This window comes from Neopsephotus bourkii, unplaced genomic scaffold, assembly GCF_033783945.1.
Source record: "Neopsephotus bourkii isolate Nb327-2 ecotype Australia unplaced genomic scaffold, CSIRO-AGI_Nbou_v1 NB_998, whole genome shotgun sequence".
NCBI classification, from domain to species: Eukaryota; Metazoa; Chordata; class Aves; order Psittaciformes; family Psittacidae; genus Neopsephotus; species Neopsephotus bourkii.
In genome coordinates this window covers 1692808-1717329 of record NW_026901490.1, presented here as the reverse complement: position 1 = coordinate 1717329, position 24522 = coordinate 1692808, and the positions used below count along the sequence as shown (strand labels likewise).

Here is a 24522-nt window from a genome sequence, read left to right as displayed (position 1 = left end):
GTGAAACTACTGAAAATGGGGATAGGAATTTGTAAGTTTCTGCCAAATGCTTTCTCTTTTGTAAAGATGTAAATGTACATATGTGCAATTTTTCACTTTTTTGTTTGTGCTTTTATCAATAGATATGATTTTTAGTGAAAGATATTATACCTCTAATGTTTGCAGTAACTGCTGAAATATGTGGAAAATTCAGAAAATGTTGGTAACTTTGTTATGCTAGAATATGTTCAGTCATCAGCCTAAAGATGTTGGGCATGCCAACCACCTTTCTTTTAGGACACAGAGAATGATTCCATCTTCATAAAGCATGAAGCAAGATAAAGATGAAGAATCCAAGTTCTTCAAGAATCTTCAAGAATCCAAGATCCACAGACAATCTGTTGAATTAAAGAGCCCAGAGAGGACTAAACTGCAGGTTAAGAGAAGTGGTGGTTGTTTGACAAGCTAAGCGACTTTAAGAGGTGGAAAACCATGGAAGAAAGACAGCAGACAAGAGGAGAACCAGCAGAGGTGCTTGGGAACTGGAAGGAGATGCCCACTGGAAGGTGAGTTTCAAATACCGTGGAAGGAGATGCCCACTGGAAGGTGAGGTTCAAATACCGTAAGCAAAGACACTCTGTACCTTTCTTGTGCTTAGAAAAACAGGACTTTGCACATAAACAGGACTTTATGGATTGAAGAACACAGAAGGAAACAAAGGCCTTAAGATCAGTTCAGAGACAATATCAGAGTCCTTTAGGAAGAGACTTTCTGAACAAAAAGCTACTTTCAAAAGAAAGCCAAAAGTTAAATAAATATTGTGGTGAGTTTGATTTTGGTATTTATGGTTACATAGCACATGACAGAGTAAATGCATGTGGAAAGATTACCAAAGAAGCTCCATCTCAAGGAGATGATTTGCACCTGCCACTTCAGGAACAAGGGAGACTGCTGACTTCTTAAGTCCATCCACTGGTGTTGAAAGCTGTGGGATCTGTGACTACACTTATTCTTTCATAGGTGTGGTCCATGCTTAGGGTGCTGTGACCATTCCACTCCCCCCATGACAGCTCCTTTCCCTGCTGGCTGAGAAGGTGCTAACGCCCCTAGCAGAGGGCTATCATGGAAAGATGTGGAGTTATCATCTCTGACCTAGAACCAAATTCTTGGAGGCTTTGGCGATTAGAAGACAAACTTTGCTTGGATTCTGTATTCAAGGGGAAAGCCAATGTGGACAGCAGATTTCCAAGACGATACAATTTTGGCAATGTGCACTGTTTCGCAGATGGACTGTTACATTTTGTTCTTTTTGGAACATATTTAGTATGCATGACTTCCTTTCATAAGTAATGAATTCTGATAATCATGCCACAAATTTCTGTGGGTCACAGTAGCAGGTATGGCTGCATTTCCTTCTTTGGATCAACCATTGAAAAAGTGGGTATGTTTTTGCCATCATGATTATTTGAGAGCAATTAGCACCATGGGGTTCAACCCAGTAAGGCTGAAGATTAATTTGACAGTTGTGACAGCACGAGTCTTGCAGATCAAAAACAGTTTGCCATGGAAAGTCTTCTTCTCCTTTCTGCTAGATGGTGGGGGTGATTTGGGGGCCCTACTTCTCTATTTTAACCTGTCTATATTTTAGTGCTGCTGTCGTATCATCAGAAACTCAGGAGCTCACCCAACTCTCAAGATGCAAAGCTCTTGCAGAGAGGTTCAAGGCTGCAAGCTTGCTCCAAAATCTGCTCAAACAGTGAAGCTCGTTCAGTCATTTATAACCCTCAGGGCTCCACTTTACAATTATACAAAGATTGGATGTCTATTTTTTATGGGGATAATTGCAGGCCAGGACTAAACATCCGAGCTCAGTAACATGGTATCAGTTCCAAGATTACTTGGAACAGAGCACTTTCTCCAAACTTCTCCCCCACTCCTTATTTGGACACTGAGAAATAATTTCCTCAGTAGTAGATTTTTACTCAGTGAAATCACATGTTTTCTCAAACCTTTTTTTTTTTTCTCAAGATAATTACATTTGATAAGAAAAGGGGAGAAATAACAATGCCACATTCCTAAAGTGCAGACTGAAGCCAAATTCAAACTACTGCTGTGTGGGGTCAGTGTTTTTTTCCAAGGACAGCTGACCCTGCTGAGCATGGACACAATCCAAGACCAACTCCCTAAACACCTGTTTAATTGCATATTTCAGTGTCTGAGGACTGGCTGTTGATTGCTGAATTCATTTTGCATCTGCATCCCATATACATTATGTTATTGGTTGATGGTTAGATAAGGATTAAAGTGTTTTTTTCACACAGATGGTCACCCTGAAAGTGGATACTAAATAGTGTGAGGCATCAATACGTAATCCTGCTCCTTCTCCCTGGTATGAATATTGCTCAACATGTGTCACAGGTTCTGGATCTCCTGCCAGCTATCTGAGCTGTTCCTTAGCTAGCACACTTTGGATATTACTCAAAGATGATGATAAACAACAGCTAAACTGTGAAAGGACTTCACTCTTTCAGCACAGTCCTAGTCCTGCTTTTTTGATTGAGATTTATAGGACAGCCATGCAGGTAAGTGCATAGTAAGGGAACAAAAGGGGCAGCAGCCTCTTCCTCTTCTGCTCTGAACAGACCTGTGCATGGTTTGTACATCTGGCATCATCTGCATGACCACAGCTCCTCATTCCTATCAATTCCCACAGCTCCCTCTTGGTACAAGTTCACATGTGGCTGTAGGCTGTGCAGACTGTTCCTGGTGTCCCATGAAAGCTTTTGCACAAATGTACAGTCTGCTTGTTAATTCTGATATCAGAAAGATGACAAACTACTGATTTCAGTTAAGGGTTTTGCTTAAACATGGGAACTCCATGGACTACAGCATAACTGTACACTCTGGATTCATGATTTGCTGTGCACAACTTACAAAATCCATGGTCACTGCATGTGATTTGGGAATCTCAGTTATTTCCCCACCTCACTTATATACACTTACATACGCTGATTCTCATGAATTAGAAGGTACCAAACAGTTGTTGCTCAGCATGGTTTCATCTGCATCAACAGGAAATCTATTTTTCAGCTGAATAAATGGAGAATTACTGTTGTACTACCCTTTTCTCTAGATTATCGGTTCTATGTGATCATATGCTACACTGAGATCTGCTGGTAGGGTGGTGAGAGCAGGCAGTGAGCACTGAGAATACTCCCAGATGTTTGGAGGTTATGTAAGCCACACTTTCTATTGCAATGTAAATGAAAAAGATGTGCAATCAGAGCCAGGAAATGCACACTAAGAAATTAAAACATACTTCTAGCAAAAGGTCCTTACAGCCCTCCCTCTGCTTCATGATATGAAACAGTCTCTAGAGAAGTCTCTAGAGAAGGTATATAAAATTTCACAGTAGAAACTATTAAAAGTAGAAAGATTAACATTGAAAACATGAATTTTCTATGGCTGAATTGTATATTTTCTCTGCAGTTCTATGGGCTATGTTAAAAAGACCCTCTGAGAAGGAATATATTAAAAATATTGCCATTTAAGTCACTGTTTATAAAGCTTTTAAACATGTCTGTGAAATCCTATTGGCTTCTTCTCCAGCAAATTCTTTCAAAGTCTTTTCTGTTAGGGTACAGAGCATGAGGGAAGTAAAAGAAGAGAACTGCTATTCCCACTTTCGCTCCCCAGGGAGCTTTGAGAAATCACTAGCACAAATAGTCCAGCCAGCTGGTTTAGCCAATTGGTGGTCAGTTTACATTTCCTCTAATAAGTGAACTTCTTGACCGTACATTTTAACTGAGTCATTAAGAGCTCCTTTTCCAAGTGTTTTGGCAGGCTAACAAGGTCTGAGACTCTGAATAGACCACAATAACTAGTAAAGAGAAGAACAGCACTACTTTTAATGCAACAGAAGAAATCAATCCAAATGGATCCAGAAATTAAAGCCGCAATGAAAATAAAGGGATGCAAATATCCACCTGCAGAATAAAATAGAATATTTTATTGGAAGGGCTGCTTCCTCCATTAAAATGCCCCTTTGGATATACGACATAACAAAAGCTGTAACCATTGCTCAAGCATGTTGTGTAAACAGATGTGGGAGTGAAGTATTGGAGATCTGAAAATACAAGAGACATCCTAGGTGTGCCATATGTACATACCCCTAGAGAGGATTCATTGCAGATGCTCTAGTCATTGTCACAGGATACCTTGAAATCTGTAATATACATGAAAGAGAAAGGACTCCATGCATGAATGCAAAAAAGGGAACTCTATTATGGGGAACTGGAATAGCAATATGTGATTCACCATTAATCACTCTCTCACAAAGCTTCAGCAATCATCAGCAGCATCTCATTCAGGAATATACTGGATTTCAAAGCTTGGCTAGAGCATGCAGAAGGCTACAGGTAGAAGGTGCTATGGCTGCATACTGCCTCATGTCACTTGAACTGCATGAGTCAAACACACATGCAATGGAGGATACAGTGCTTTGTCTTCCTCCAGGAATCTAAGACCTTAATCCATGAACCCTGCTGATATAGAACCAGGGAAAAGACCCTGGCAGCGCCAACATGCAAGACGTGCCTGGACAATGGGGCAGTTTTCTATGCTTGAGGGGTTACGTAGAGTTGACCAGTTATACATGACTGAACACACTGATCACTGGTCTGTCTGGGTGCAGCCACAAGTTCTTTACTCAGTGTGATTTAGAAGTCCTTAGGAAGGGAGAACTTCAGATCTCTGCCCATGGTAGCAACCCTTGCCAGCTGCTCCAAGAGCTGTCATGATTGAATATGAAGACAGTGTTATGCTTGGCACTAAAGGCATTGGGGAGCTTATCAGGGGAAAGAATCGTTTTTCATATTTCATCTGAGTTTCAAATCAGTCCATGTGTCAGCATGCTTTATAACAATCTCAAGATCACCACAAAGCCAATGTAATTCTTGTATAAATGTTAGGGCCTTTTGGGCTTTTTTGTAAGCAAAGAATGGGTAGTGGACAAGAGCCAGTGGAGAAGAAAAATCTTCAAGAATTATACTCTGCAAATACTGGCTTTCAGGCTCAGACAGCTGTGTCCTCATTACTGTTAATAGCAAAGGGCTATGCATGTTGGGCAACATTCCCCTTTGAGTGTATACATAGCAAGCCATCTATTTATTTATTTCTGTGGTGGTGATCATTGGAAAATGCTTATAATTGCTGCTCAAATAACTGGCTTTAGCTCAGATTTGGCGTTCACTGTTTTACAATGACTGAGCCACATTTGCTTGCAATGTTCCAAAAATTGCCGCCGGCCAACTGGGTTGCAAATCTTCCTGGATAAATGAAAACTGTGGATATGGGAGGTTTACTTTATTCCAATTGGCATGTCATGTGGATGTCTACTGGCAATTCTCCTGTTCTTCTTACTCTCAGTTCATGTCTCCCTGGAAAAAGAGGTGTTTAATCTCAAAGGGCTTCCCCCCCCCCCCGCTGCTTTCAACCACATTCAGTTACCTTTTATGCACAAATTAAGACAGAAACTTTCAAGATTTGTGAACTCCTGAGATAACAAGCCCTCAGAGCAGATATGCTGAGCCTTTTGGGGCAGAAAGTTGTATTTTGTTTAGCCTTAAGAGCTACCAGTTTTGAGCAGGACCATGGCAGGTTCTGGATGGATATGAAACTCTGAGGCAGGACAAGGTACTTTCAGCCTCATACAGCAAATTTCTAATACAAGTTGCCTAACTTCTGGGCAGGACTTCTGGCTCCTGCCCATCAATCAATAAATCAGTTGAGATAAGGGCAGATCTTCTTCCCCTGTACTGATCCTGGTGTAAAACAGATCTGTTGATCTGGATGGTCTTGACTGAACCTGCACTCTGAAACTCAAGATTCATTTCACTGCAAAGCTGGGAATAAAATCCTCCACTTCTGATCATTGCTCCTACTTCACTATATCAGCTTCCATCCAAAGATCTTACAACACTACAAAATCAATGCTAAACCTCAAAATCTCTGTGACAAACATCACTTCCATTTTATGGGAGTCTAAATAAATTAAATAAATTAAAAGATAAATTAAAGGCTAGAACCAGTGTCAGACACAGGCTCCTGCACTTCAGGGGACTGCAGTCTCAGTATCATTGCATAAGGCATGTTGAAGCTGACATCTGAAAGTCATCTGCCTCAAGCCTCTGCTCAAAGCAGGGCTATTGAGTCAGGTTGCTCAGGGCCTTTTCCAGCTGAGGTTTGGACTTCTCCAAGGATACAACCTTTAGCCACAAACTTTATGAACCTCTATTCCAGCGTTTACAGGTTCAAACTTAAACAGGGGAAGTTTAGATTGAATATAAGGAAGAAGTTCTTTACTGTAAGGGTGGTGAGGCACTGGAATGGCTTGCCCAAGGAACTTGTGAATGCTCCATCCCTGGCTGCGTTCAAGGCCAGGTTGGACAGAGCTTTGGGTGACATGGTTTAATGTGAGGTATCCCTGCCCACGGCTGGGGGGTTGAAACTTGATGATCTTAAGGTCCTTTCCAACCCTAACTATTCTATGATTCTATGTTTGACTACCTTCACAGTGATAGCATTTTTCCTTATATCTAACAACAATTTCTCATGTTGCAACTGTAGTTCATTCCTGTTCACATGCACTTCTGAGAAGAATCTGGCTTTTACTTCTCTACATACTCACATTAGACAGTTGAAGACAGAAAGCAGTACAATTCCCTCACCAGTCTTACCTCTTAAGACAGAGAAAACCCGCTTCTCTCAACCTGTCCTTGTATGTTATGTGCTTTCACCCTGTAACCACCATAGTAGGCCTGTCCTGGATACCCCTCAGGATGCCTGTGTTTTTCTATACCAGAGAACCAGTATGACTGGGAGAATTCAGTGCCTGTGAAAGCAACAGAAATCTGGGAATCTGCTGCATATTGAACTCCCTCCTGGAGGTAGCTAAGAGAAAATATTTAGAACACTTGCACATAGATATTAATTGTAAACCTTATATCAGTGCAGTTCATCACAGCAGCAATGTTTTGTGAATCTCTGCTTCATTTACTAGAAACTCTTGAGATGGGAGAACTATTTCACAGGATGACGTAGAAACACAGCTAGAACCAGGACTGCTCTACTCACACATACAGGTCTGCACGTTTTTGCCCCCAAAGCTTCAAGTTAAAGTCTAGCTTCTTTGCACCAGAATTCAGGAATTGCTGACTAGTGCTAAAGGCTGAACATGTGGCCAGTTATACCACCAATGTCACAGGCAGTCCCACCACCTCTCACAGTATCCATGAAAACTCAGAAAGACACACGCTCACATTGAGTATTCCTAAGACAAATGGCTCAATTCCAAGTCGCCTGGCCTGGAAAAAAAAAATCTGTTTAGGTAATTAAAAAAAAAAAAATAAATCATAGAGAAATAAACAAAAAAGGAGATGTTCTGAACCAGCAGGAACATTTCGCATCTGTGGTTATTCCTGGAGCAAACTCCTGCTCTTACTGTTCAGCAGGCACACTCAAGTGAATTTTCCATCATGTGGGCCTGCTGTAGTGAAAAACTAAATTACATTTTTCCTTTATCATAGTACTTTCCTTTATTAGCCTCTATTACTAGGGCTCTGGTCATATTCAGTCATCCAAGAGAGCAGGCACAGTTTAGAAGGCACAATCTCCAGCACAGAAGCATGCCTTGCAAATCCTTAGCATGACTGGCATTTTACCATTTGTAGTCTTTCTAATAATCTCTAATCACATACTGCAGAAAACTACTGATTCTGCATTTCCTGTCCTCCCCAGGTCAGAGGGAATGAACACAGATGGATCATGTGTTTCCAAGACGGTTTCATGTCCCAAGCTTCTAGATGTCAGCTTAGCATTTGGGTGGAGAAGAACATGATGGTATTTTGTATCTTGTAGCAGAACACATCCCTTATCAGCTTCAGAATGTGCACAACCTGTTGGGCCATTAATGGATGTACTGCAAACTGCCAGCTGCTGATTGCATTTAGAGGTATCCTTCAGTCTTTGTAGGACTCATCTATGCCACAGGACTCTGGGCTCAAATCTACACTCAGGTTTGCAAAATTGCCTGTGGAATATGAAGATAAAATTTTCACTTTTTTCAATGAAGATCATAAGCAGTGTTGGAAGTCTTATTTGAAACCCTGTACAAAAGCCTTATTCTTTTATGCCACTTTTCAACTATGTCTAGTGAAACCCCTTGAAAATGTCAATGAACCAAATGTCATGTTGCAAACAAACAAACAAAAAAAGAGGGATAAAATCACTGATTTCACTGAAAATTTTGTCCCAAAATGCAATGTACCACCTGAATAACATAATACAGGTTTTACAAAACTATCTCCAAAATAGCACTGATTTAACGGGGAAGAATACCTCCTTCCTAAAACTGGCATGCTACAAGATTTTGGGATGACTGCATGAAACCAAATGATATCTGTCAGTGCACAGTCCTGGGCTATTCCATCAGCCTGCTATTTCATCAGCTCCACTTTTGATTAAAATCATTTCAATCTGCTTCTGAATTAAAGCTCCAGATGCATTGCTTAATGCTTTGCTGGCAACAAGTGTTGTATATATTGCTACAGTCTACCATTGAAATATATGAGTATGATCCAAGGCTCCTCCAGCCTATGCCTGGTTTGGGATTCCCCACAGGGGTTACAATAGCTGAAAATTAGAAGCATGCTATAGCTTTCAGACCACATGTCCTCCCCCTGGGCCAATTCCTGCTCCAGGAGCAAGGAGTGGTAGTCTGGCAAACTGACTCTGCACTACTCTGAGATTCCTCTTTCAGAAAGGGAATGTCTGGCTACTCATTTAAGCTATCTCAGCTTTGCATTGCTCCACCATAGTGACAATAACTGTTATTTAATGGGTGGCAGCTCTTAACCATGCTATGAACTTTTCTCTGCAGTGTTAGATAAAGCAAACAGTTTTCTTTTGTGCCTCTGTGCACAGTGGAAGCTGGAAATAAATCAAAGGACTTGAAACTACAGCAACTTAAAGATCTTGATAACATTTATCTCACCCCCAACTTGTGCAAGGCTCTTTCTTGCTAACAATTGGTTTAGGCAGTTTTTAAGTGCTCCTGCTGATATATTTTCTACTATTCCTCCACTGCAACATGCCTACTGTATTATTTTATAAGCTGATACACTGCACTGTCATAAAGGGCTTTACTGTGTTCAGTTGGGCTGGTGATGTGTAACTCCCATTTAGCTTCTGGTAGCTTTATTTTCTTTGAAAAATTCTCTCATCTCATTGAAATACTAAAATGGGAAGCCAGTCAATTAGCAGATGAAGGCGCCAGAGCATGGTAAACACCACACAACATCAGGCAGCTCTTCTGTTTTTGCGTGGCAGCTCCATCATGGGTCCAGTGTCTCAGGGCAAGACAAAGGAGCAATGCCAGCACATTACCTCTGCCTATAGAGTCTGGCAAAACATACGGACCATCTGGCTGATTTATATTGTCAAAGCAGCCAATTCATATTTTCTATATATTTTGGCTTAGCATCTTGATTGTGACATATAGCCACGGCAAATTTCAGGCTGGAACCAAGTGAAAAGAAACAAAGCTGACCCAAAAAATGTAAGGGAGAGGCCAAGAAAAACGGTGACTTTAAAGTCATTGAGAACACTGCCATCTCTAGGCACTGTTGAGTGCTGCAAAGACATGGAAAGAGTAACACAGGCCCAAGCAGGGCGCTGGTACTATGAAGGGCATTGAAAGTAAATAAGCCTTTCAGGTAAAGAGAAACACTCTATCTACCACATATTGAACTCTGCATGTTATGCCACAGGGAGGTAGAGAAGGTGTCAGTCATGCAACGAGAGTCCCTGAGGGTCCCAGAAGAAAGTTACACATGGACTGTCATCTACAACAGAAACAGACATCCATAGGAAAATGAGAGAAGAAGCCACAGAGCCAGTATGTTGGAGAAGGGTGCTCATGAAGTCAATCAATCTTCCAGCAGCATTAAGGGACTTAATTTTCTTTCAAGCCCTGTAATTGTCTAGTTGGCAGGACTGCCTTGCATGACAGCTATCTTGTAAAGGAAAGCTCATGAAATCCGCTCTGGAGCAGACATTGCTAATAGGTACATAGTGGCTTTAACTGATCTGGCACTGCTGAAATCCCTGGAAGTAAGACATAATAAAGGCAAGGCAGCCACAAAGCCCCATATGTCAAACTGCTGTTAGCAGTGAGTCTAAAGCATCATTCTGAGAGTAACAGCAGGGGTGAGAGTCCTGTCCTGGCCAGCACATGCCTGCAGATATGGCAAGCTGGGCATGATTACTGCTTCTCTGAAGTGAGTCAGATATAACCTCCTGCCAACTAGCTCTTGGTGACAGCTGAAGTCTGTGTATTATTTGGCTCAGAGCCCATCACCCAATAACCTCCAATTCAGAGACCAAGCTTAACTGAGGCCATTAAACCAACCAAAACCTAGAGTATCAATTAACCTTCTTTCACTTGCATACCCTTTCCCTCTTCAGTCTACAAAACACAAGGGAGATGGGATACCTGGCTTCTTGCCACTTTGTATACCAAAGTGTCACACAACTGTATGAAAGAAGGAAAACTGAAACACATCATGAAACAGAGAGATCACAGTCCAGAGAGATTTTAACCTTCCTTTGCCTGGAGGTGGCCTGCACATCTAGCAAGACAGGGATGTTGTCTTTTCTTTAATTATGCTCTATCTCTGCATATAAACCAGCTGTGCTTTGTAACGTGACACATTCTCTTTCAGTTGCTCCCCTCCATACACCACTCTGCTTCCCTCCTGGCTCCCAGCCTCAATACAGAAGAAACCAGAAAACTTTTAATCACCACTAATAAGCAGTTGAAGACATTCCCAGATATAATCAGTTTAGCTCAAGATGAAGTTGAAAGTATAATCAAACATTCCCCAGGTGGCCACAGGTTTTAATTATAAGGTGATCTTCCAATCAGCTGCCTATTTGTCCCTCACAATGTCTAGGAAATTCTTATCAAGGTCTCAGGAGACGAGCAGGAGGAAAATATGGTAACAATCTCCCGGCCATAAGGTACTTATGCTCAGTGGTTTAGGCTCGAGACAGTTTAATTTAAACCTAATAAATTCACTGCAAGAACTGCTCTCAGATCCTAAAATCTTCACTGAAATCAATGGGGTCCATAATGAGAGGTCTAAGAGATTTTGGTATCCAATTGACTATGTAGCTATCTACCCAGGATGACTGTTGTTCAGCCAAGTTCAGTTGTGGCTATACTCTAGTTCTGCTCATTTTATTTTCCCATTTCACATCATCGTACATAAATACAGTCAGTCAGTGATGACTGAAAGGCACTGACATGCAGAATAATGGACTTGAACTTACACTTTGCTATACCCAGGAGCCTGCTAGTTTTCATTCCAGTACAGATATGCCAGTTTTCTTAATAACATGCCAGCCTTCTTGGCTTGCATGTTGTATTTCTTGGTTCAGTTTTACTCATGCCTTTGTGAGCAGTAGAAACTTTACAAATAAGAGAAACATTGCCTGTGCTTTAACCACCAGACTCTACTCCTCCCGCAGTGCACTTAGCAAGGAATGAAAGAAGGAATAATCCAAGCCACAGAAGGTTCAGTTTACCTTGCTGCAGACAGATACATACAGCAACCTTTCCTATCAAGCCAACTCCCCCTCCACAAATGGATTAACTTCAGTGGAAAGCAGCATTACTGCCCTCATTCTGCTTGGTAAATTCTGCTAGGGGAGGATATGTTTATCAATGGCCGAATTTCTGTAGGAATGACCCTACCAATGGACCCTACTGTAGAGACTGAATCTTGCCTTTCCTCAGCCCTGGCGCATCCTCCATGCTGTGCAATGGTTTCCTGAGGGAGTAAGGAACTCTATTTTCAGATGTATGGTTTTACCCAGTAATATTTTATGGTCAGTTAATGATTACCTTTATGAAGGCTTGTCAATAGATAAGACCATCAGATTAGAAGCACTGAGGCTGGACCCAGAAGAGTTATGTTTGTCTGGAGCGTTTATTCAATGGGACAAGGCTGTGTCAAATATGCCTGTACTCTATGACGATAATGATCCTTCTTCCATTAGTCCCCTGGCATATGGTCTTCTCTCTTAATGTACATAGGTTGTATTTTTCATGTATTTCTTTTACCTGACTTGTCTAGTCTCATTACATTAGATAACCAAGGGTCAACCATCTTGACCTGTGCTAAAACAGCAAATGAGCACAGTATAAGTAGATGGCGACTGAAAAACTTTAGGATCAAATAATCATTTGAAGTTTTTTGTAACACAAGTATTCCTGAAGTAGATGAGAGATACTGATTAAATTCTGTGACCACCCCTCTCCTCTGATCTATGGAGAAACACAGACAAAAGTGCCCAGTAATTTCCAATCAGTTTAATGCACTAGGAAAGTAAATAAGTTCCACATGACTCACTTTGAGCTTCACTGTTGTAGGCTTATTAAACCAGGCCTTTTTTTCTCCTGTTTATATATTTTTACATGATTCTTGTCAGGGATTTATCTCAGCACCTATCACCTGCTCATGAAATTACACATGGTACAATCCTGAAAATTAATTACTATTTCAGTTTACACAGAAAGACCTGAAGAGCCAAAATACCCAGCACATTTATCTATTACAAAGTCAAGAGCTGACTGCAAAAGCCTCCAACCCAAGCCTTAGCCACCAACTACAGCTTCTTCTTGAAATGCTTCAGAAGCAACTTTCCTGTTGGCTATGGCAGCATTAGGTCTGGATTTATATTTCCCCATACAAAACCTGAAAGGAAAACCATCTTATAAATAAAAGCTATGTATCACGGCCCTTAATTTAAATGGGAGTTGTTATCCATTACATATCCTTTCAGGACACTGCACTCAACCCCTTTCAGATCCTATTCTCATGCAATCTTTCTTTTTTTGTTTTTCCTAGTTAATTTGGACATGATGGCAGTGCTGCCCTAACATGGACCATGCATAGCCTTCAGGAACTGGCCCTCTGAAATAGCAGAAGAGATTGTATCACAGACCAAAAGGACAAGGAGCTGAACCAAATGGGGTTTAAAAAGGCAATGGCAGGAATGGATTACATTTGCTTCTCCTTTACACATCCCTTTCCAGGGCATAATCTCCCTGCTGCATTTCCCTCTTTTTCTTCCTCCTGTTTCTATATGCCAAGAGAGGTCACTAGAAAAGTCACTGTTAGGAGGCAACCTGACTTAGTAGGTAAACCATTGAATAAGGAATTCCATGCTCTAACCCCAGCACAGCCATGGGCCTGCCACAAGACCTGGGCACCTCCTTTCATTTCCCTGTATCTTCATTTCCCTCCCCTCTCCCAAGACACACACACACACACATCTGGTTCTTTCATTTTGCTTGAAAACTCATCTAGGCATAGGCTGTTCTTAATGAGGTTGTGCACAGGGCAGGGCAGTATAATTGCACACTTGGATGTGGGTTTTAGGTATGCTTGCAGTATAAATGACAATGATCTAAAACCCATCTGTGCAAAGGTAATGCTTTGAAGGAAGGAGTTTTGCTCCATGAACGTAGGAATGGGGACTTGTAGGTAGGGAATGCAGGAGGTCCTGGCAGTCTTTGCGAAGTGAGGAAAGCTGAAGCAATGACTGCTCCACAGATGAGGTGACTGCTCCACAGATGAGACCTTGAAGAACAGTTCTCTCTTGGAAAAAACATCTTTCCGTTTCCCTCTGGTTTCGTGCTTCTTCCTTTCAGCTTTTGTTTTTAAAATAATGATGCCTTTTTTTCCTTTCTTTTTTTTTTTTTTTTTTTTGTAATTAATTCCTCTGGCCTCCTTCCTTCCTTCTGTCTCTAGGTCATACTCATCTTGCCTTATGCTTGCATCTTTCCTAACATCTACTTCTCTGCAGGAGTCTGAGAGAAGACTGCAGCCTGCTTTCTCCAGTCCCTCCATTCAACTCTCTTAGATGCCTCCCCATCTCCATCAACTCCCTCATTGTGCACGTGCATTAATAGGAGAGAAAGTGAAAATAGGAGCCCACCCATCACAATTCTTTCCACAATGCCCAGAAGGATCTGTGTTTGAGGCATGTTTTAAAAATCATTGTAAAACAGGAAACAGCAAGGTGGAGTGAAGGGAAATTGGAAAGAGTTCTCAGCTTATGAATGTATAATGCAAGAACATGGGCCCTCGCTCCAGTTTAATCCTGCCAACAGTTACTAGACTGAGTTCCTTGAACAAAAAGTCATTATTATGACTAACCATTCTGTATTTATAGAGACGCAGTGTTAGAAGACAAACAGTTCAAGCAGTGCTCTTGTGCTAGATGTTCTTTGCCTTTTCCTGTATATGGTCTTTTATTCCAGTGTTAATTGTGTTATAAATCATTCCCAACCTGTGCTGTTGGAAACACAATACATACAAAACACATACAAAATATAAGGCATTCAACAACTCCAGAGGTAAAAATGCCTTGTAGCAGGAATTAAAACCATAGAAGATTTTAAAAGTAATTATTAAAATATTCCTCTATCAACAAATGACTACAGCTACTTCTGCACCATGCAGAGGACACTGGAATAGGCAAAGTTCTCACTGACAGGTGTCACTTGTGCCACGAAAGGTTTTGTTTTCACACGGGACAAGATCTGGAGATAAAGGAGTGGTGAACATGATGGCGAACCTTCCAGGGCAGAAAGGATGAGGCAAAACAGCTCGAAAGGGAGAAGAATGGTTTAAATGTCTTTCTTTTTTTTGCCATGTTGGAAATACCAGCCCAAGAGGGGGAATGTTATGTGAACCACCAGGGATGCGCATTCCTCTAAGAGCCAGGGAATGCGGAGTCTTTGCAGGCAGGCCAGATGCCAGGCTGCAACAGAGCAACCCTCTCACAGCCTTCCTACCTCTGACAAAGGGGGGAATAAAACCAAAAGAAAACAAAACAAAAAATAGAAACAAAACTCACACACACACACAAAAAAAAACAAACCCAAACCCAAACAATGGAAAAGAGCCTGTTAAATCTCATGGCTTTCAAATTAACTTTTAATCCTGTTTCATGTTGGAAGTCTCTTGAACAAGCTCAGCTCTTCAGAGCTGAGGCTGCAAATCTGTCAGGGAAGGTTCCTGTGTTTAATAAGGTGTTTTGAGTGGAATGCAAAGAAAAAGTAAAGATTTCTGCTGGCCTAGCAATAGAAGATGTAGCCCAGACCTATAACCCCGTACCTGACCAGGCAAAAATGTGTGCTCTGTTAAAAACTGGAGATTTCTCAGAAACATTGGCATTAGAATAGCTTTGGTTCCCCTGAAGTCAATAGCAAAAAGTCTCATCATCTCTGATGGAAATACCTGTCACTGATTTTATTTGGAAAGAAGGTGCTGGAAGGCAGGTGCCGGAACACCATGCAACAAACCTGTCAGTTATATAGTGGCTCAGCTACTGGGCAAAATAGCTTCCAGCTTACTCTTTTCAACCATTCCACCACAAATTAACCCGCAAAGTGCTTCATATCCTAAGAGCTTGTGAATTCTGACAAGCGGGGAAGCACAGAGCAGCTGAAATATCATAAACATGAACAATGCTTATAATCAGCTTATAATAGGATAGACCAATAATTCATGTGATTCAGACTTTCTTGAACGACCTGGGCAAAAGTTTGGTTACTCCTGAGGATCCTGTCAAGGTTCCCTGCTGTCTTATCTCCAGGACTTCAAGAACGAAAGAGCACAACACCCTGTTAACAGCACCAGAAGTTCTGGAAACAGGGGGTCAGGTCTTTCTACCACCACTGCAGTGAGATACCTTCCTTCGTGTCCACACTTTCCATCCTAGTGCACACAGATACAAAAATAAATCCTGCACCAAGTCTCTGGAGGATTTACTGAATGAAAAATTAAATCTAACCCCAGCAGAGACCCCTTCCCTCTGACAGGTCTTGTTTTCTTTAAGTTTTGTTTCTCGTAACACAAATATGATCCATCATCTGTCCAAATTCAAACCTGATGCAGACTTTCTAAAACTGCTCCCAGCTAACTGCGGCACTCAAACAGCAGCCTGTCTTTTCCCATCTATTCTCGTTAATGTCTCTATTCACCAGACTTTCCCTTACAATTAAATTCCCGCATTTGAAAGTTAAAGTGACAGAAGTGAACAGCCCTGACTGAAGGAAGCATTAGACATCACATTTCTGCCAGCATGAACAGGAACATATATTCCTTTGCAGGCTGGCAGGTCCACTGTCAAAGTTCCCAAAATCCACCTGTTTTGATTAGCACGGCTTGCATGCGACATGCCAGAGACAACAGAGGGTTTTCATTTCCACTTTGATTTCGGCACTTCTTTTCCACTAACTGCCCCATTTCCTGATTCATCTACATCAAAATTAGCAAAATGAAAACGCTCCCAGAAATGTACAAACCAGTAGCTATATAAGTGAGGTTGATCAATTTGCTAAGATGAGAAGGACTACTTAATTTTTCAAATGACTGACTAGTATACATGCTTATTTTAACAGCAAACCTACCAGTTATCACAGGACTTCAAAACTCCTCATAAAAAATCCCCAAACAGATTGGTTTGGGGTTTTTTGTTTGTTTTGTTTTAGGTTGTTTGTTCCTTTTTTTTTTTCCAGTAGGTATTACTACTAGTGCTGGTCAGAAAATACTTTTTTCCCACCTTGAAATGTAATGAAGACAATGATTCAAATATAGAAAAATGCCCTGAAGTCTGTGAATTTAAATCTAGACTCTTACAGCTCCCATGAAGAATCATGGTCTCCTCACTAGAAAGCAAACAAAGTACATCATCTGAAACCGCATCCTGCCAGAAATTTCAAACAATAGGGCAGAATCAGCCCAAAAGACAAGTCAGTTTTAGCTCTTGTATTGTTCTGCAGCAGCATTCAATAAAGAAGTGTTCTGAGTTAAACGCAGTTCTTAGTCTAAAGACGGTCAACATTCTCTATTGGAAGTTCGTATCTTCTGTGTTTTGGGCTATTTTTATTGTCAAGGACCAGTCCTGTTTCAAAAAAGATTTTGATAAAAGCCTTCAGACAATTAGCTACATGAGATAACAGATAAAAAACCTTTACCATTAGGACAACTGAGACGTGGTTATAGATTCACTTTGTGGTAGACCTGTGGGCTGTATCTCTAGCGCTTACCCTGAGCAGCCACCAGTGATCACTGATCCTGAGCTCTTGATTTCAGATTTGGCATCAAAACAAATATTTTGGCCAGTGGAATTTATTTTGTTTGGTTAAGAAAATTTCTGTCTGCCCCTTCATATCATGACATTATCAAATGAAGCAAACCAAAGGGATATAATCTAAATCTTCCTTAAATCTGAGTAACACAGAAGCAGCTTATATTTAAGTGAAACACAGTATAAACTGCAGTAAGTGGAATCAGAATCCAGCAAAAGATGCAAAAGTAGAAAAACTACCAACACAAGAAATTTTCATAGGCTTATTTGGTTTTTTTATTCGAGAATGGGGAACATGAATGTGCTAAGACAAAGTCAGTGCTCTGCTGGGGCAGTGATCCTTTCCCCTTGTGTTGCTTGATGCAGTGCCTCCAACAGGGAGTTCCAGTCTCAGCTGAAGTCTATAGTCATTAAGGCAATGGTAGTGCTAACAGTTGTGTACCACCCTCTAGATATGAAACATATGTGCTCCAAGGGGCTTATAGTCTCAGCAAAGAATGCAAAGCATAAGAGGAAACCACTCTTATTTATAGCATTTAAAGGAGGAAGACTGAGGTCCAGACATATGAGCTATTAAATATGGCCAACAACTTAATCAAGGTTTTCTCAGTCCCCATCTAACACTTTAAATGGACAGCCACCTTCTCTCTCAAGGACAGAATCGTAAGAATAAAAGGCATGCCTTTGATGCACTGACAAATCCCCTCCCATCAATTGGTTGTTTATCTCATAAAAACATTACTTCTCTCATGAAAGTGGGTTTCCTGATTAAATAATAAGACTGATTAAATAATAAAATCTTATCTTGGCTTGCATCAAGTAATGACTATATGAAATATACAGCTCACATCCTTTAAAAAACTGTAGCTGAACTTCAAAACACTGGGCTTGAGTGATTCAATTACTAAAGGACAATTGTTTCTGCAATGTCAGACAAGCTTTAATAGAAGTAAAAGTATAGAACAAATGTTTCCACTACTTACCAGCACACTGATTGTTTTCATCCAACTGGTAACCAAATCGACAGATCAGAGGTCTTGTAACAGTAGGGTAGTTAGGAACAGGGCCTGGTGCTGGGGGCGGTGGATAAATATTTGAATAAGGGTTCAGATACGGTGATCGATACACTGGGTTTGTTCGGGGTACACATAAATAGCCACCATTCTGGTTGACACACACCATATCTCCTCTGCAGGCCTCAGGAATAGTTCGACATTCATCAATATCTGGATTGAAATTGGAAAGTGAAATGAGTGATTGCTTCTTCATAGGACCTATCAAAAAATAGTTAACATTTTTCTTAAGACTCTGCTAAAAAATTTGATACTCTCTTTGAATGGAAAACCTAATCCTTCCTTGTGGAGCCTCACTTTGAAGTCAGATCATACTAAACCAGGAAACATCCCATATATTCAACATATCCTATATTCTTCTTGCTTTACTTCACTAGTAGAGGGGAGGAGAGGAAAGTCTGCTTTGTTATTCTGTATATGTTCAGTTTAAGCACTGATTTACACATGACTACAGCGTGCTACCGCCTGCTCCTGCTAAAGGGTCTGTCCAAACCACAACATGCAGATCAGGATTTCAAACACTGGTGGTTTGGTTTGCCCAGCTGTGAAACTTGGATTCTGATTTGGAACTCCTGAGATCCCTCCCACAGAAGAAGTTAGGGATGTTCAGATCTGGCCGGATGGTTCAGACCTCCTTCTTGCTATGATTGAGATCATCCCTGAATTAAATTTAGAAAGATAGAAATGGTTTAGTCAAGCTGAGCATTTGCCTGGTTCTTGGGGCACAGAAGCAGTAGTGTGCTATGGCAGGGCAAGCAGTCTTTTTCTGTTTTTTTCCTTATTGCTTGAGTGACTTTAATGCATGCAGAAGATGCTGCCCTGGAAACTGAATGCCATTGATAAAAAGATGCTATAGGTCAAACTGCGTGTTTCCCTATATTGCCTCAACAATTTACTTGGAGTTTCAATGCTGACAAGTAGTAGACTCCCTGAGCCACCAAGTGGAGGCTTCCAAACAAAGCCACTAAATACTGACTTTGGAGGAGAAAGAGGAGAGTGAATGACCCTTGTCACTGGGCAACTAGAGTGAGCTCTCATCAAAATGCAGCACTGTTATTTGAGAATCACTGACAGCCGATTAGTATCTCAACAATGTTGCTATATACTTGTGCTATGTAAACACGTACATATTTTTATATAAACGTATATATTTATATATACAGATACACAAACACACATATTTGTCAAACAGCAAGAACTTTCAACTAAAATATCTAGCAGCAGCACAATGTAAACTCAGTCAATTCAGGCTTTCTGAACTCCGTTTAAATGTATGGATTTAATTAAAGTCCTACCTAAGCATTGCCCAGAGGCACGGTCCAGGTCAAACCCATTAGTGCATTGTTGCTAAAATAAGAAAACAAAGGACAGTCAGTGACTGTAAAATGAGAGTTGCAGAATCAAATGCTCAACTGGATTATTATGTTTAGCACAATTGTCCAGCACTTTACAGTACACCAAAATGAAGTCCCTGCCCCAAAGGACAACCAGCAAGGCATGAACCTGAGGTCTCAGAACATATGCCAGCCCCTTAACAGTTATAACAAAATAATAAAATAAAACTAAGGCTTTTCACTTACACCAAGCCTTTTGATTTTGAGAGGATAAATCTTTAGATGCCACATGTTCTAGGCATGCAACATTACTGGAAGCTTTGCTCCTTCCTATCCTGTGGTGCTGGTCTTTATCAGGGCTGAAACCTTGAGTATTCAGCACCTCATCAATGGCCATCAGCATTTCTAAGCCCATCGGTCCTACTGAAGACTGTATCAAAGCCCATTAAAAGGATTCCTTGCTCTCCCTAGGTTTTGACTGTGTCTCCAGGTACACAGCAATCAGCCAAGCAGCTGCCACAAGCACAGGAACCTGACAGCTAATAGGTTATACTAAGGAATGTAAGCACGAGATATCCAAAACCCAGGAACCACTGGAGTGACCAGGGGATGGAGTGTGTTCAAGATTCTTCCTTTTTTGTAGTTGCTAAATGATAAAACCACTTAGTTTTAGACTTTGTGGAAGAAATCAGTGGAAGAGTAAAGTAGCTGGTTCATGTTTGGTGAAGTTGTAGGTGGGAGACAAGGGGTTAGAGGGATAAGTCAGTGGAAGCAGGCCATTGCAGGAACTAGGGAGGGAACATGAAGCGAAACACATGGTACTGCTCGGAGTGCACCTGCCACTTGCACATATGAATACACAAACCCACTGTTAGAAGTGTCAAACAAGTATGAAGGAATTCAGTCCTCATTTATTTTGGCATTCTGAAATGTTTTGGCATCATGTTGTGGAAAGCCAAGATATTCTGATGGGAGAATGTATAATCAGCCTCGCGTTTTAAAGACTGTACGTAATCTACCTTTTCTCTTTTCTGTGCTGTGGCGCATACACTACACGTAGGTTAGCAGGAAAAGTTAAGATACTTCTTAACACAACTATTTTCTTTTGGACAGTAAGTGATGATTCAGAAGCACTGAAACTGCTGTAGAACTGGTTTCAACAACTTCCTAGAACTTTATTCTAGAAAAGAATCCAATACTGTCCAAATGACCAGTTTCAGTATCTTCAGAAAGAAGTCACTGATACAATTTTGGTTTCAAGTTGCTTTCTGCTTAGACTTCAAGAATCAATTTATGGTAGAGGATGTTTTTATAAAAATCACAATGGAAACAACGTTTTTCAAATTATAAAAACAAACCCTTAAAGACATCTCAAAAATTCCCCAGGGGCATGAAAATCATTTCCCATACAGACATGTTCACAAAAGTATCCATAAGCATGCCATGTGCAGGAAATTTTCAATGTAATAGAAAAAAAACCCCAAACCAGCTACATTTCAGAGAATTTGGCAAAGGTATTTAGAGACACAGCTCTTGACACTGAGTATATCTGGATTATCAACTAGGAATCCAAACTTAACATGCCTTTGGGAACTGTTTTTCCTGATTTAAAGTGCACATGGAACCCAAGAACACAAAGAACTAATGCTTCTGCAATTTCAGGAACTGGACTGCTTTACTTCCATCCACCCTCAAAAGCCCTGCCTCTTGAACAAAAATGGTATCCGGCATAAATTAAAATGAAAACTAGGATACAGTCATTCAGGATCACAGTCCAAAAGTAAACAATCTTAAAACAATATCCTGCTATAGACAGAAAATACCTATTTACATGAGTAAGTTTTCCAAGAGTGGATGTTCCCACCACAGAACTGAGCTGCCCCTGGTCTCATGGCATGGCTTCTCTCATTTCCTTTTGCAGAAGCATTCAGGTAACAGGCAGAATCAGGTTTTCAGTGAGTTCCAGGTTTCTACAGGAATATCTTGCTGAGCTGGCAATGTTGAGTCAATAAGCTCAGTCCATGTTCAACTCCAGATTATCGCTGGCTCCAAGTTCTCCCCTCTAAACCCTTAGACCACACAGCTTCCTTTTCATGGAAACCCCAGACCACAAAGCTTCCTATTCACCTGCTAGCCAGTTAAGTCTCATGCCATACAGCACTTCAGCACAAAACAGTAGATAGATCTCTGTGTATACCTCTCACCTGTGCTTTTCCAGGTCTTGAAAGGCAGATGGCCAGTGTGAAAGCAGTCAGTATCCTGTAATGTGCATAGAAAATAGGCTGAAAACCTTCTAATATCCAGGCTCATTATATAGAATCAAATACACACGAGCAAATTAATTTCTAGTGACATTTCAGTATATTCAACAGCATTTTGCTAACATAAATTTGGCCTCAAGAGAGGAGTAATACAACTGTGGGCCACACTCAGATCTCAGAGTTACTAATATACTATGGTTTTGTGCAACTAGGATTAAAATCAGATTGTACCTGCCTATTAACTAACCTATACTTTTATGGCACCCCATGCAGTAACTGTTTAACGAACAACTGTGCAATATTCAGTGAGCGTTTTTGCCCATCTTTGACACCTTTCTTTTGAGAATATAAAAGCTTTTCTTGCACATCATGCACATTGTACAGATGGGTAAACCAGAGCACAGGCCCTGCCTAAGCTCACAGTTGCAACGCATTGGCAAGACTGCAGACATGTCATGCAGGAGGTCCTGAATCCAAGCCAGTTGCTCTAACCGCTAAACCGCATTTCATCCCCAGGAGACTGTATCTGAGATTAATCCATTTTCTTAGGGCCAGATTCTGTCCCTTTACTCAATCTTGAGCAATACATTGCTCTGTAAGCAGACAGACTGGGCCAGGTCATCAGCTACTAGAAGTTGCTATCTTCAGTGAAGCCTTCCACAGTTATATCATCTTAGCATCTAGTGGGACCTACTGTGTTCCTTCACTGCAACTGAAAGAAGAGGATCCCTTTTTAACAGAGCTCTGAGGCTATTTTTGGAACTCCTTACCTAGAGCATAAAAATTCTGGACAACTAAGCTCTCACCCCCAAGTATTTACCAGGAGACTGAAACCCATGAAAGGATAATAAGAAATCATTTTTTCTATGTACTACAGATTTCAGTGTTTTGCCAGTGCCTCATACAAAACTTCTTCTCAATACAATTAGACCCACATCTTGCTTATCTTGGATTCTAGTTCTGAATGGCAATTGTATACAATATGTTCCCACAAAACCAGCACAGGAAGCAAGGGATATTTTAGGTAGCCTTAGCTCTGCTACCCAAGCAAGCTGCCAACTTTCTCTCTTAGAGTTGTCTTTGATTTCCAGTGCAAACTGAGCTCTTGAACAAGACCTATAAATGCATCAGACAAAACCACACACAAGCAGTGACCAACACATTTGAACAAATTTGTTTTAAATGAGGAGACAGGCAGAAGCTCTGAAAAGTAAACATAAACCCTAAAATGGTTGTCCGTAGTGCTACGAAGACAGATTGTGCTTGCTGGCAGCTTTTGAGTGACAAGAAAAGGCAAATTCTGCACAGACTTCTCCTTGGAGTCAGATGGAAAGCATTCAAAGTACAACGTTACCCATTAGGATTGCACTTCATTTACTGATTCCTCAAATCTTTTTTAGAGATTTTAAAGCATGCACCATTACAAAGACTGTGTACTCACTTTGCATATACAAGAACAGCACTAAAAGAAATAAAACAGGTTTTAGCTGAACGTTAACACCTAGCAACTGGACTACACTCTACATTATTACAGAGCACTGCACACCAACAAAATCCCCTATAAAACTGGTCAGACAAAACGCATACATTTCTAGACAGTCTTAGTTCCCACTGTTACAAGATAATATATTCTTTTCTCTTGGTGGGGGGTGACCTTACCACCTCTTATGTTTTCTGCCTCCAACCATCATCTCAATTTGCTCATTACTTTAGATCTCAAAACCCCTTAAGAATTATTAAGACATGCACAGCACAACCTATCAACACCACATGCAGCTGGTCACTGTAGCTTGCCCAGCAGGCAAAATATTTTAAACTAGTGATTAAGTTCTGCAATAGTAACTAATTAGCTTCAAATCAATCACTGCAGCCAGTGGGATCATTTGCTGCCGCAATTCAGCACTCCCGCGGATGCCGGGGTTCCTAAAGCGCAGGGTATAAGCACGGATTAAGAAGAAACTTGTCAGAGACAGCACAGATTTAATAACAGACAGATTGTCTTTCACCACCTCTGACCACTGAGATCCCGTCTCTTTGCAAATGGCTTTAGCAAGTGGATTGGCATACCGAATGCCTGCCACAGCTATTTTCCACAAGTAGGTTTCCCTTCAGTAAGTGAAGAAGTTGCATGCATACCACTTACCTTTTTAATCCTTGCATGTCCAAAACCGTTAAGGAAAGGTGGAAAAAAACCAGAGTCTGTGCTGATGAATAACTAAAAAGTTTTTCCAAACATTACCCTCTGCTAGCACTTCAGTTCGTCAGTCATTTATAGTCCAAAGAATGAAATAGCAAGTAATGGAGAAGATCGGGAGCCGTCTGTACCTCCTCAGACACTGGAGAGAATACAGAGAAAGCACCTGGTTTTGCTTAGTTCTCTTCTGTAATTCAGCATTAAACCAATTGGAGGAGGAATGTTAAAAATGAACACTTCATTTTCTAAGTATGTTAAACAATGCAAATGGGGGCCTCAGCCTGGGACAGCTGGTTTAGATTACAAAGCTCACCAACTGGCTAGACTCCTCACAACAACCTCGAGGAGCCTGCCAGGATAAAACACTAACAGCTTGAAGGAAAGCCTCTCCCGCTGCAAACTTCACAGTTAAATGTGCCTCAGAGCAGAGAGCACCGTTATTGGACAGAAACCCT

The 24522-nt window shown here is 40.9% G+C and overlaps 1 protein-coding gene across 1 annotated transcript in view; it reads right to left on the bottom strand.

Moving 5' to 3' along the window:
• Nucleotides 1-24522, bottom strand: part of FBLN5 (fibulin 5) — a 44736-nt gene extending 20214 nt beyond the window's left edge. The window contains exons 1-4 of the mRNA XM_061359903.1: nucleotides 24017-24522; nucleotides 21817-21871; nucleotides 19574-19625; nucleotides 18189-18431 (exon numbers count right to left, since the gene is read on the bottom strand). Of these exons, the coding sequence (XP_061215887.1) occupies nucleotides 18189-18431; nucleotides 19574-19625; nucleotides 21817-21871; nucleotides 24017-24033 (367 nt within the window). The 5' untranslated portion in view covers nucleotides 24034-24522. The remainder of the gene's footprint in view (nucleotides 1-18188; nucleotides 18432-19573; nucleotides 19626-21816; nucleotides 21872-24016) is intronic.